Source organism: Talpa occidentalis, unplaced genomic scaffold (assembly GCF_014898055.3).
Source record: "Talpa occidentalis isolate TD23 unplaced genomic scaffold, MPIMG_talOcc4v2.1, whole genome shotgun sequence".
Lineage (NCBI taxonomy): Eukaryota > Metazoa > Chordata > Mammalia > Eulipotyphla > Talpidae > Talpa > Talpa occidentalis.
The window spans coordinates 39,919,336-39,931,903 of NW_026555331.1; the positions used below are offsets into that span (position 1 = coordinate 39,919,336).

The 12,568-nt window shown below is 33.3% G+C and overlaps 1 protein-coding gene across 2 annotated transcripts in view; it reads left to right on the forward strand.

The window, feature by feature from the left end:
• Positions 1–12,568, forward strand: part of MMP16 (matrix metallopeptidase 16) — a 245,100-nt gene that overhangs the window by 130,313 nt on the left and 102,219 nt on the right. For both annotated transcript variants that reach the window (XM_054692118.1, XM_054692119.1), the window contains one exon: positions 8,264–8,568. In XM_054692118.1, coding sequence (XP_054548093.1) covers positions 8,264–8,568 — 305 coding nt within the window. The remainder of the gene's footprint in view (positions 1–8,263; positions 8,569–12,568) is intronic.

Here is a 12,568-nt window from a genome sequence, read left to right on the forward strand (position 1 = left end):
AACCTTTTATTAACTTTTTGTGTGTGCCTGTAGTGGAGTATTAATAAGTCCCTTTTAAGCGCGTGGGTGAGGACCCACAGCCAGGCAACCCGTTCAATATCGGGGCTGCTCTACAACATATCCATCATTACAGTGTTGAGCAAAATAATTGTAATGTCCTAAATATCTGTGTTATATTTATTCATCCCTCTTCTCCCCTCAAACTTCTAATTGTTTTAATGTCCTATAGTTTTACCTTTTCTAAACTGGCAAGTATTGCTATTTGGAACCATATAGCATGTAACTTTTCCAGACATTCTTTCTCATGCAGTAATGCACATATTCTGTTCTTCCATGTCTTTTAATGATATGATAGGTCACTTCTATTTATTACTGAATACTTATTCTCTGTATGGATGTACCACAGTTACTTACTGAATACTTCTCATTTGCTTTCAATTTTGGACAATTTTCAATAAGGCCGGTATGAACATTTGTGAGCAGGTTTTTGTGTGGGCATACATTTTCAACTCATTTAAATAAATACCTACGAGTGTGATTGCTGATCGTTTGGTAAGACTATGCTGAGCTTTGTAAGAAACTGCCAAACTGTCTTCAAAGTGGCACTTTCATTTTGCTTTACCCTCAGCAATAAATGTGAGTTCCCATTGCCACACATCCTCAGAAGCATTTGGTGGTTTGAGTGTTCTGGTATAGCCATTTTACTAGGTGTGTGGTAGTGATGGAGGACAAGAATAGGAAAAAAAAACTGAAAAGGAGGTATGCCACAAGACCAAAAACCTGACTCACAAGGAGGTGGGGGTAGAAGAGATTAGCATAGCCACTGACACAGCTAAGGAAACTAAGATCCTTAGGCACAGACCACACAGTTGGGAAACTAGTATCCTTAGGCACAGACTATGATCCTTAGGTGCAGATGCCTAGATTACAAAACATAACATCCAAGCAGGTCAGGCCTGTGCTGTCTAGAGCACAGGCCCAAGGGTAAAGAGATTGGAGATTGAGCCCATTGTGGAATCTCCAGTTCCTTTCAGATTCTGCATAGTTATCCAAAATTAGCTCACAAGGAGTGAGCCCCTCCCAAACAGAAGACTATATCAATGCAGTCTCTGCACCGACCTGGGGAAGCACTCTCACTGCCCACCTGTGCCTATGCAGGTGCCTCTCTCCCTCTGCAGGGCAGCAGCTTCCTGCCTGCCCTTGACCTGTCAAGGCTGCCCGTCTGCAACTATGCAGGCCTCTGTTAGCAAACCTGTTCCTTCTGGGGCAGCTTTTCTTGCCCGCTTGTGTCTATGCAAATGTCTTTAACTGTTTTTTCCCTTCCCTAATAAACCTGCCCTTTAAATATAACTAATGAACCTGTCTCGTGGAGAAACTTGCTTGGGGAACTCGCCACTTGTCGCTGAAACGGGAGCTCTGGGGAAACCTTTCCCAGACTGAACCCAAGGACCCTACACTCCAAGCCCACAGACTCCAAAAACGACAACAGTAGTATCTCTTAGTGTTTTAATTTGCAATTCCCTAATAATGTATGATGCTGAGTATCTTTTCATATGCTTATTTGTACTCTCTATATCTTTGATGAGATGTCTGTTCATATCTTTTGGCCAAAGAAAAATGAAGTATTCTTTAATATCAATTAGGTCAAATTGGCTATTGGTTATGGTGCTCCCTTTCTCTCTCTAAATTGTGTTTTATCTTGTTTTTTTACCATGTGTTTAATTGTTCTTGAAAGTTAGACATGATGTATTAGGTAATAGGAATTAAAATAATAGGTCTTGAGTGTGAGGTTCTGTATTTACCTGGTTAGGAGTTTGACTGTGTTTACTGTTTCCTAAAGTGAAGATGTTGGAGGCTTCAATTTCCTCTAGTGTCCTTTGGCTCCCCTGTTGTATTTAAGTATCCTAGAAGCTCCTCGTAAGTATATTTCTACCTTGCAGCTTTCTCATTTGTAATCCCTATTGGTGTGTATGAGTTATTACAGGAGGGAAGCAATCTATAATTCCATTACAAAATTTCAGTTTTTTTAAGTAGGCTACACTTTCTGGCCTTGAATTTCAGAATAGTATCTTAGCCTTGGCCTTTTCTCCCCCCACCCCTCTTCGCCCCCTCCCTTATATGTGACAGGAAGCCTAGGGGACAGAATTGTCTAATTGTCTTTCACCTAGAAGGCTCTAGTAAAATAGTTTTTCTTTGAAGCATTTGTTATGGAAAACAGATGCTCTGGGCACATTTCAAAATTGTTGCTTTTCTCTTCTCCACCTGGAAGAAGGGGATTTTTCTGGTGTCTTTACTCTGAGAACCAGATAGGATTCCTGGAGGTAAAACTCAGGAATGTGCGGAGATTCTCCCCCTGAGGCTGGCTTCTAAAGGTTTTTAAATCTCAAACTAGTCCAAGCTCCTGTTTAAATGTTCTTATCAGTATCTTGGATTCAAGGACTTTTGCTCATGATAAGCTGTGATTCTTGGTATTCCTCTAACTCTCCAATTTTATGGTGGCAGTTAGCCCTGTGGCTATAAATCTTTCATGTAGCCTAGAAGAATTCATTTTCAGTTTGCTCACATTTTTTTCTGCTGTGAGTTGGAGAGTGATGATTTCAAGCTCTTTACATGTTGTAGCAGAAGCTTGAAGAGTCTATAACCAGCTTTTAAATATATAATGAATATAAAAAATACACATATACAGATTATAATTTTTATATATGTACCATGTAAAATAGACACAAAAATATGAGTATCTAGGTAAGCCCTTCTATTAAGAGATAATAAGATTGAGAATAAATTAGAGATGTATTTTGCACTTAATAGAAAAAGTCAGTATAGTGAAAGCTTAAATTTTTCACAAATTCAATGCAATTCTAATGCAAATACCAACAAGATATTTTTGTATTATTTAACAAACTAATTCAAAATCAATGAGAAATAGTGATAGCTACTGGGCCTCCCAGGTGGCGCAAGGGTTTAAGTCAGCACTATGAAGCTATCCACCGCCACTGGAGCCAGAGTTCAGTCCCCTGCCAGGGATCTACCCACATGGTGCAGCAGACCTCTCCTGTTTTGCCCACTGCTCCCCTCAGCAGTATATTTCAGTCAATTTGCCTATTCTGTTCCCCACTCTGTCTCTGGTGAGTTCTCTCACTCCCCACATCTCTGGCCTGTACCCCAGTTCTTGTATGCATAAATAAATAAATCTTTAAAAAAAATAGTGATAGCTCCAAGATTAGTGAAAATGTTCTCAACTTTGAGATAAATAGCCCAGAGATGGAAACTCCAGTAGCACAGATAAGAAATCAAGAACTAGATCTATATGCATATATAAAAAAAAATGATTACTGCTTAGCAAGCCTTTTAGATCAGCAGGAAAAGGTGGGTGTTTTACTGTGACAATTGACTCTCCGTATGGAAAACAAATTTAATTCTTTCCTTGTACCATATGAAAAAAACAACACTAATTTAGTATTAAAGTTTATAATCACTTTTAGAACTATAAAGCCTGTACACCTCTTTATATTGATATTTATTGTTTTCATTTCATTTTTATGACCTGATTGCACAAATTTTGACAGCATTCTTTGTATCTTTAGGAATTGATACACTGTTTATTAAAAAAAAAAGACCAAAGAAAGAAAAAGAAACTGTTAAGAGTCAGAACTCTTTCAGTCTTGTTCAGAACTTATCATAATTTCACTTATACTGTGTCTCTACACTGACAATTGTCTCAGCCAGTTTTAAATAGTCAAATAATTAGGTGTCTTTGCCTGTAAACTTGCAGGTTATTGAGGCATATATGTGGCGAAAAGTCCTATTTTGGGTTAATGAAGGATCTGTGTCTGAATCCTGGCTCTGATTTTTGCTACTCCTAAAACTAGGACTAAGTTATTTAATCTTCTAGGTCTCAGTTTTCCCATTTGCAGAGTGAGTATCTAACAATACCTGCTTCATAAAGCTTGGGGGAGAACTTTAAGTAAAATAACAGGAAAAAATAAATTGAGCACACTGCTTGAAATATAGTGTTTAATAAAGGACAACTATCTTTTTTAGTCCTTTTAATTTGCCATAAATTGTTGAGAATAATTTAATTTTAATAAGATTGTAGAAAGTTTGAAGTGAGAGCTAAGGACATTATTACATTTTACGTTAATGTATGTAAGATGTCAACAAGTTGCCTGTATATAGTCTAAGCATCTGTGACTACTGTTCTTGTTAACACTTAGAGAAATAAATACAAAATCTGACACACACACACACACACACTCTATCTCTCTCTCTCTCTCTCTCTCTCTCTCTCTCTCTTGAAAAGGATAACAAACAGGATTGTTTGAAGGAGCTAGAAACCAGGCTTTATTTTATTGTAAGTTCATTATGAATCAACAGTATAGTATGGTTCAAAATAAGCAGATTAGTCTGGTAGAAAGCAAAGTGTCCAAAGCAGTGATGATGCTAATTTTTTTTTCTTTATTTCCCAAATTCTTGTCTGATGTATCCTTTTCTCTTCAAACAACTATGTTTCGAGTTACTGCTTAATAAATTAATGTACAACTCTAAAAAAGATATCAAATTGCTAAGGGACTTGAGAGCAGGATGCATATAGAAGAGCTTGGATTAGAGCCATGATTTTTCAATCTGATGGAAAGAATGTTTCAGAAAGAAATTTCCAGTTATTCTCAAATACTGACCATTTATTGAAAGATTTGGAAGTTAGATTATCTAATTTTAGATCTCTTCCCATTCTTCAAATGCAGGATGGAAGGAACTCCCTTAATGAATCCATTTAAAGGGGATGTCTAGGCTCTTTGGTCTTCCACCTCCAGGCTTCATGCCTAGAAATGGGAATTTGCAAGGTAGTACCAGAGAATCATTTAAATATTTTTAGAAATGAGTAGAATTTTGCTGATGCATAGTTTTACTTGTTGATACTAATAATAAGTACTGGTGGCTATTCATCTCTTTACTTGAAACTTTGTGATCAATTTCCCCTTGGCAGTTTGCTTCTGGAATCATTAGGTGCTATCAATTCAAAGATTATTGAGTAGCATCATGTGGCAGCATTGGCAACAGACAGATGATTTAGGTAAAGCCCCTGCTTTAAGGAGAATACAGTCTAGTACAGGAAACAGGAATATAGGTGAATAATTTTGTAAAATAGTATTTTGTTGGTGTCAGCAAGGTATTAGACCATGCAGAAATTTCATTGCATCAGAGAATATACCTATATTATGTGTCCAAAACCTCTAGAGTACCTGCTATATAATAGACCCTCAATAAATAGCTGTTGAATAAAGTAATGAATTCTTAGCAGACTTAGGCTACACTTTTCTTAAGATATTAGTAAGTGTATAATGAGAAACATAGCATCAAATATCATTATTTCCCAAATTTGATGAATATTGAATAAAATAGACTTTTTCTATAAAATCTAAGCTCATTTTAGCTAGATGCCAAAGTACTCAGTTCTTTTTTCTTAATTTCAAAATAAGAGATAAAACAATACCTTAACTTTCGAAAACACGTACTACTTGATCAAAATTTTAAGGAGAAATAATTATTAAAATGAAAAAATGTTGAAAAATAAGTTGATATGAATCCCGTTTTCTTAAAACTGAGGATCCCAAATTTACACAGTAGTACTAGTATTGTGTAACAATTAATATGTCCCTTAAGTAAGAAATTGGAATTTACTTGATTTGAAAGTTTTAAATCCTTTTGAAGTGGTCTTATTTCACATTTCCTATAACTTCTTCTCAAATGAATAAATGTTTGATTTTTTTATATTTCACATTAGTCTTTTTGTGGAACTAATGAGGCAAAATCATTCCTATAGCACCACTAAGAAAGAAAACACACACACATTCGCCAGGACAATTTTGTTAGTAAAAGTTGCTTCTCCTTAAAATTTACTGTTTCACCAAATGTCAACGCTGTCACACTCTTTAAAATTACCCAAGAAATAGTGTTGTAAACTCAACATCTCTTTTATCATTGAAAAATTTATGTACTTCCATTAAGAGTTATAAAATGGAGTACTAGCTTCTCTTCTCTTATATTACACAATTCCAGATATCAAAATATTTTAATTTTTGTTCTTTGAATATAATAGGGAGTACTCTAACATTGAGGAAGATTTATGACATTATGAAAATTAGGGAAGGTGAATATTCTACTAATAACATGTAGAATTGTTATTAAATGAATTGATATTGATTCAGTGAGGTTAAAATGAGAGAATATTGATTTTACAAAATTACCTTGTTAGTCAATTGACATAACTTGCCAAAAATCCCAGTTGTTCTGATGTGAAGAGGTTGTAATGATTCCACTTCGTTGATTGTATTATGTGGGGTTTGTGAGGTGTAGTCATTAAAGACATTTATTGTTTCAAAATTCCAAAATTTACTAAAATGAAAGTTTAAATGAATTTGAAGTTCAAAAATAAAACTAATTACCCATTAAAATGAGTTTGTTCTTTATAACTATGCTATTTACAAAAAGAAAATAAAAAGTCAAAACTTCTTAAAATTAAATTACTTCTATTTTTTAACATGACCACCACTTAATTCCTTTTATAGTATCATCTTTAGTTTTTCAAAGATATTATTAATAATCTTGTGCATCAAGTATTAGAATTACTAAGAATAACAGTCTGATTTTACTCTTACTGTACCATATTTTTCTCTGTGCCCTTATTTTACTCTTTACTAAAGAGGAACTGCATCTGTTAAAGGCATGAAATATTCTATATTAGTTTTTGTTTGCACCTGGTTCAAAACTCTAGTTCTTCGAAGCACTCTCATGTGGTTTTATTTATTAATGGTATCACAAATAATGTAGTTTAAGCATATTTTGGAAGTTAAACAGTACACAGTTTTGAAAAACACTGTGATGTATTTTCAGATGCAAATGGTATTCAAACATTTGTAATTCTTTTTGATATGATATTGCTTTATTTTTCCAGAACTGTTTTTCTTTTATTTGTATACTAATATGACTTCATTTATTTTCTCTTTTGTAAGATTCTCCTTTATTGGAAAACAAAATATTGCCTTCATTTTACATTGACTCTGTCACCAATTTCCATTACAATACCCTCAGAACACAGTGTCACCACTGATACAAATTCTTCATATTTCCATGATTAACACTCTAGTTCATGTCTCTATATAACTTTGCTTGAACATCTGATTTTTTTTATTGCTCCCATTCTTGTCCCTTTATTCATTTTTTTATCAAAAACAATAATCTTTGTAAACTGCAATAATACCAGGATTCTTTCCTATTTCAAAGTGTCCAGTGGTTTCCTTTCACAGACTATAACCTACTCCTTGTTGATTTTCTCTCATATTACCTCACTATCCTGAGTGTTCATTTTGCAACAATTCACATTGGAGTCCCATTATTTAAATAGGCCAGGTTTACTGTTCTGCTCATTATTATTTTTATTTATCATTATCTTTTCACTAAAATGGCATAAACTACTACTACCACAACATAGAATGCCTATGTATATTTGTTTCATTTGTGTTTTATTTAGGGAAAAAAAGAAAAAGAGGTGAAAAAGAAATATCTGATTAGTGCTAAATTGAGAAAAATATTTATAATTTTATCCATCTGTTTTCAGCATCAAGTCAAAAAATGAAAAACATTCAGATTACCTCCTTAAGTTCATAATTGCTAAATCTTAGTATTAAAAAGTTATTTGCTTATATTACTATTTTAACTAGAAAGAATTAAGTATATAGTAAGAAAAAACTAGAGCTTCAGAAATTATAATTAATCTTTTCTTTAAAATTCTAAGAAATAACTTTATGCCTACTGAATTGGTTTTTACAGATAAGGACATAAAAGCATTGTTTAGAAATAATATGTCTGCAAACAATGGTGTACCACTAAAAGTAATTATAACCAGAAGGAAATCGAAATTTTTAGTTTAGTTCAAAGCTGCTGTGCCTGTTTGATCATTTGACAAAGCGCCTTCCTTTTGTTGTCCAAGAGGCAAAATGATTAATCGATCTCATTACTTCACTGTTGCCCATTCTATAGAGAAGATCTCATTTATAGCCTTGTTAAATGAATACTGCACTGCTGAGAATTAAATAACCCCAGCATAGTGTAATCTATCTATAGAGACATAAAGAATTAATTTATTTCCTATCTAATATTAAGATTATTTTTCTACTAGCATACTCAACTGAACAGATCAAAATCTATAATAAACCAGATTAGATGTAATAAAGTCATACTGATTATTCTTCTTTCTAAATTTCAGTATAAAGAACGTAACTCCAAAAGTAGGAGATCCTGAAACACGTAAAGCTATTCGCCGTGCCTTTGATGTGTGGCAGAATGTAACTCCTCTGACATTTGAAGAAGTTCCCTACAGTGAATTAGAAAATGGAAAACGGGATGTGGATATAACCATCATTTTTGCATCTGGTTTCCATGGAGACAGTTCTCCCTTTGATGGAGAGGGAGGATTTTTGGCACATGCCTATTTCCCTGGACCAGGAATTGGGGGAGATACTCATTTTGACTCTGATGAGCCATGGACACTAGGAAATCCTAATCATGATGGTGAGTGTATAGTTTCTTTCATCATAAATAATTCTTTTTATTTTTGGAATATTCAAGTAGTTTGCTAACTTATGAACTTAAGGTACAATTCTATATTGCTTTTAAAATTGTAAAACAGTATATGATACTTTCAGTAACATTTTAGAACAAGAAGTTTTATGAGAAATTAGATAATAGCTTTTCGTGTGGTCTTTTGATTAAAGATTAGAATTTTATTGCTATACTCTATAAATACTCTGGTGAATTTTGTTTTCAACATCTCTTAAAATATTCCATAGTCAATATTTGTTATGGGACATGCATCAGACAAATTCTGCTATTTTTTTTCTATACTTTATTTTTCCGTTTTCCATTTGAAACTTAATCCTGGTTGACATCTGTGGTGTGGCTTCTAGTATATCTTTTCTGTGTTATTTTCTATTATCACCTTTCTAGTTTGTAAAATTTTGCCCCTTCTCTTTTTGCTTTTATCTATTTGCAGTTTCCCAATCTGATAGAACTACATAGCTTATTATTTTTGCAATATATCTTTTTTTATTAGTATAAACCACTTTCTTAAAAGTCTAGTCAAACACATCTGTTTTCTAATCCCTATAAATATATTGAAATGCAGAAATAATGCAAAAATAAAAAACTCAACTAGGAGAATAATCACTTGATATAAGATGTGTTTCTTCCTTAACAACAACCCGTATTTCAATTTATATTTAAAATATATTCATGGATGCTAAGATATTTAAGGTATAAATTCTTAAACAGCTATCTACCCCATGCATATGTTCAAGACAAATATTTTTCTTCCTCACTGTTGAAGAATGTTGTTGAAAATATAAGCATGCATTGTTTTAAAGGCAACTAATCAGCTAATAAAACTCTTAATTCCTCCTGATGGGTTAAGCCCAGCCCTCAAATTAAGCTTTGTTAGTTCATTAGAAGGTTTAGGTAGATGGATTAATGTAATAGCCTTGCATTTTCAGAACACACTGGGTTCAAGGACATTACAGACAGAATGAATTAGGTTGAGTTTTACTTAAGATAACATCAATATCCAAAGAATGAAAATATAATGAATAATTGTCCATGCTATCAAAAATAAAATATCTATAATGAACAAAATTTTTTGAATTATAATTATAGGCATATTAACTATAATATTAAATTATTATTTCATTTTTAAGAACTTATTTGGGGGCAAATCACAGATATGTTGGGAGATTTTTCCTAGAGTGGAAAAAACTTAGGTGTCAAACAGACCTACATTCAATTCCTGGCTAACTGATCATTGGCCCAAGAGACCTCTAATGTGACACATGCTTTTTTACACTCTATTTTGTATTGCAGGGCTGGGGGTATTGGAAATAGAAGTACTTTCTATTCAAGCATGTTTAACTTAGTCTTTACCTGTGCATTGAATAATAAAATATCAAGAAATGACCTTTAGCCTACACCAGTTTGATAAATGATTTGTTTAAAATAAAATGTGTTTGTTTTTATCAAAATCACACAAGCGTTCTAAAGAAGTAGTTTAGAATTCTTCAAGTCAATTGTTACATTACTTTAAATAATGGAAGGAATGTTTGCAATCTAAGTGATTGAGAAGAGTGGCACTTTTAATGGTAGAATTTTGCTAACATAGCCAAAACTGCACTAGATTTCTGGGAAACATTTCCTTCTAAAATTTTGAACAGAGAAAGTTATATTTTATCCCAATAATAGATCTAAGTGTCAACACTACTTTATCTGTAGCTTTGAAGATTTGTTTTGTTTTGTTTTTTGTTTCTTTTTAAATTTATTTATTTATTTATTTATTTATTTATACAAGCACTGGGTTCAGTCAGAAGCGCGGGAGGGTGAGAGGATTCACCAGAGCCAGAGCGGGAACAGAACAGGCAGACTGACGAAATACACTGCTGAGGGGAGCAGCGGGCCAGACAGAAGAGGTCTGTCTAGCCATGTGGGACCCTTGCCAGCAGCCGGGGATCGAACCAGCGCTGCAGAGCTGCAGGCAGCTTCGCAGCCCAGCGCTCAACAACTGCGCCACCAGGGGAGGCCCTGAAGGTTTGTTAATTTGACTTTGTGGGCTCATCACTTTAAAAAATTATTTTGAAATCCCATGTGAAAGGGATGGTGGCTAGCAAACGACCTGAATTTTGCCTTAAAATATTGAAATACTCAAGAAAGCCACACATTTCCTTTAGCTGTATCTTTTTCTATTAGCTGTTTTTTAAGGCAATGACCAATACTTTTTGAAAATAAATGTTTCAAGAAAAAGTCTATGGGGCATTTGACGACATAGAAAATGAAAATGTGATTTGAGTGTGATCATTGTAAATGCATATGTATTTTGTGTTTAAGAAATTTTCCAAGGCATATATGTAGAAAAGTATTAAGGAATAGATCATATGAGTATATAACCAAGTCAGTGGAGTTTTGATTCAGATCTTGTGTTAATACATTTGAATGACTCTTAATTTACTCTGGGGGAATATAATTTTTTTTTTTTTGCATGTAGGCATACTATTAAAAACCACAAACAATCATGTAATATTTAGTGTTTCATTTGGAGGAAAATATTTCTTTACTCAAATAATAGTTTTCCTTTTGAGTTAGCTTAAAGGAAATAATTCAGAAAAATAATAGTGTTTCAGAATTGCAGGGATTAAGGATATGTTAACTGGCTGTTCAAGATGTAATACCATAAAGATTTACTGCTTAATTGAAATTCAAACTTTTAACTAGCAACAGCAGGGCAGCTAGGGCAGTGTCATGCTGAAGTATTGATCTTTTATCAAAAGAACAGCCTCTAGCTTTGCTTGTGGTACTGGGGAGTGGTGGGGAGAATTAATGCGTTTGTACATCCTAAATTCTAACTGTATATAAAATTGTCTTTTTGTATTACAAGGCACAATTCTGACATCTTCATTGATAAATGTTTCCTTTTTTTTTTTTTTTAATCAAGTGCTTAAATGCCCTGTGGCTTGCTTACCTGAAATTTTTTTCTTTTTCTCAAATTCACTGCTCTTAAGCACCTAGAAAACAGAGCAGCTTGATAATTTAGCAACATGCAAATGAAAGAGCCTCTTCATAAGTACTCAGCTCATTTTCCACAGCATATTGCTCAGCTAATGAAGGCAATTTGAATTTTGTCTACCTCAAAAGAGATAAACAATGTCTTAAACTGCCAGTAACCCTTAATTCATTGTTATCCACTTTTCTATCAATTTGCTTATAGTCATGATACTTTTTGAAGACTCAAGTTAAAGTCCATTATGTAAATTATACTATCGTTATATTAAAATAAATAGACACAATATGTAACCTTAAAAAAAATGCCATTTTATTTTTCAAGAGTTTTTGTATTTTCTTTCATGTAGTGGATAAACAAAACAGTACATAGGAAATGTAAATAGAAAATGTTGCTGCAATGTAGTTTTGGAAAGTATGCATTGTGTCAATGTGAGTTGGGATATTTGACTAGCAAAATAGTAGGATTCATTTTGAGCATCATTATCATACTGTTTTCCTTGGATTCAGTACATCATTTAAATGGCACTATCAATGTAAACATAAACTTATCACAAAGATCCTTTCTATTTAGATAAGTATCTACCATAGTAATAGGATTTCAATTTGATAATCTCCAAGCAAAAAGGTTATCTATTAAAATCATATATCAAACTATGACAGAAAAATATCTGGAGACATATATTATCTTGTAGTTGCAATTTTACTAACATAAAGAATGCATTGCATTGACTCTGTTGTCAGAAAAACCAGTCAGATGGTGATCAAGGCTGTTGTGATGATCTGTCCAAAAACCAGGGAGAGAGAAATGATGATAACAATTTCATTAGAGACATCAAAACCCTAAATCTATTACATTCTTCTAATGGTTAATTTTATGTGTCAACTTGCCTGGCCTAGATTGGTGGTAAATATTGTTTCTGAATGTGTCTGTGAGGTGTTCTGGAAAAGAATCCCATATGAATAAATAGATTCT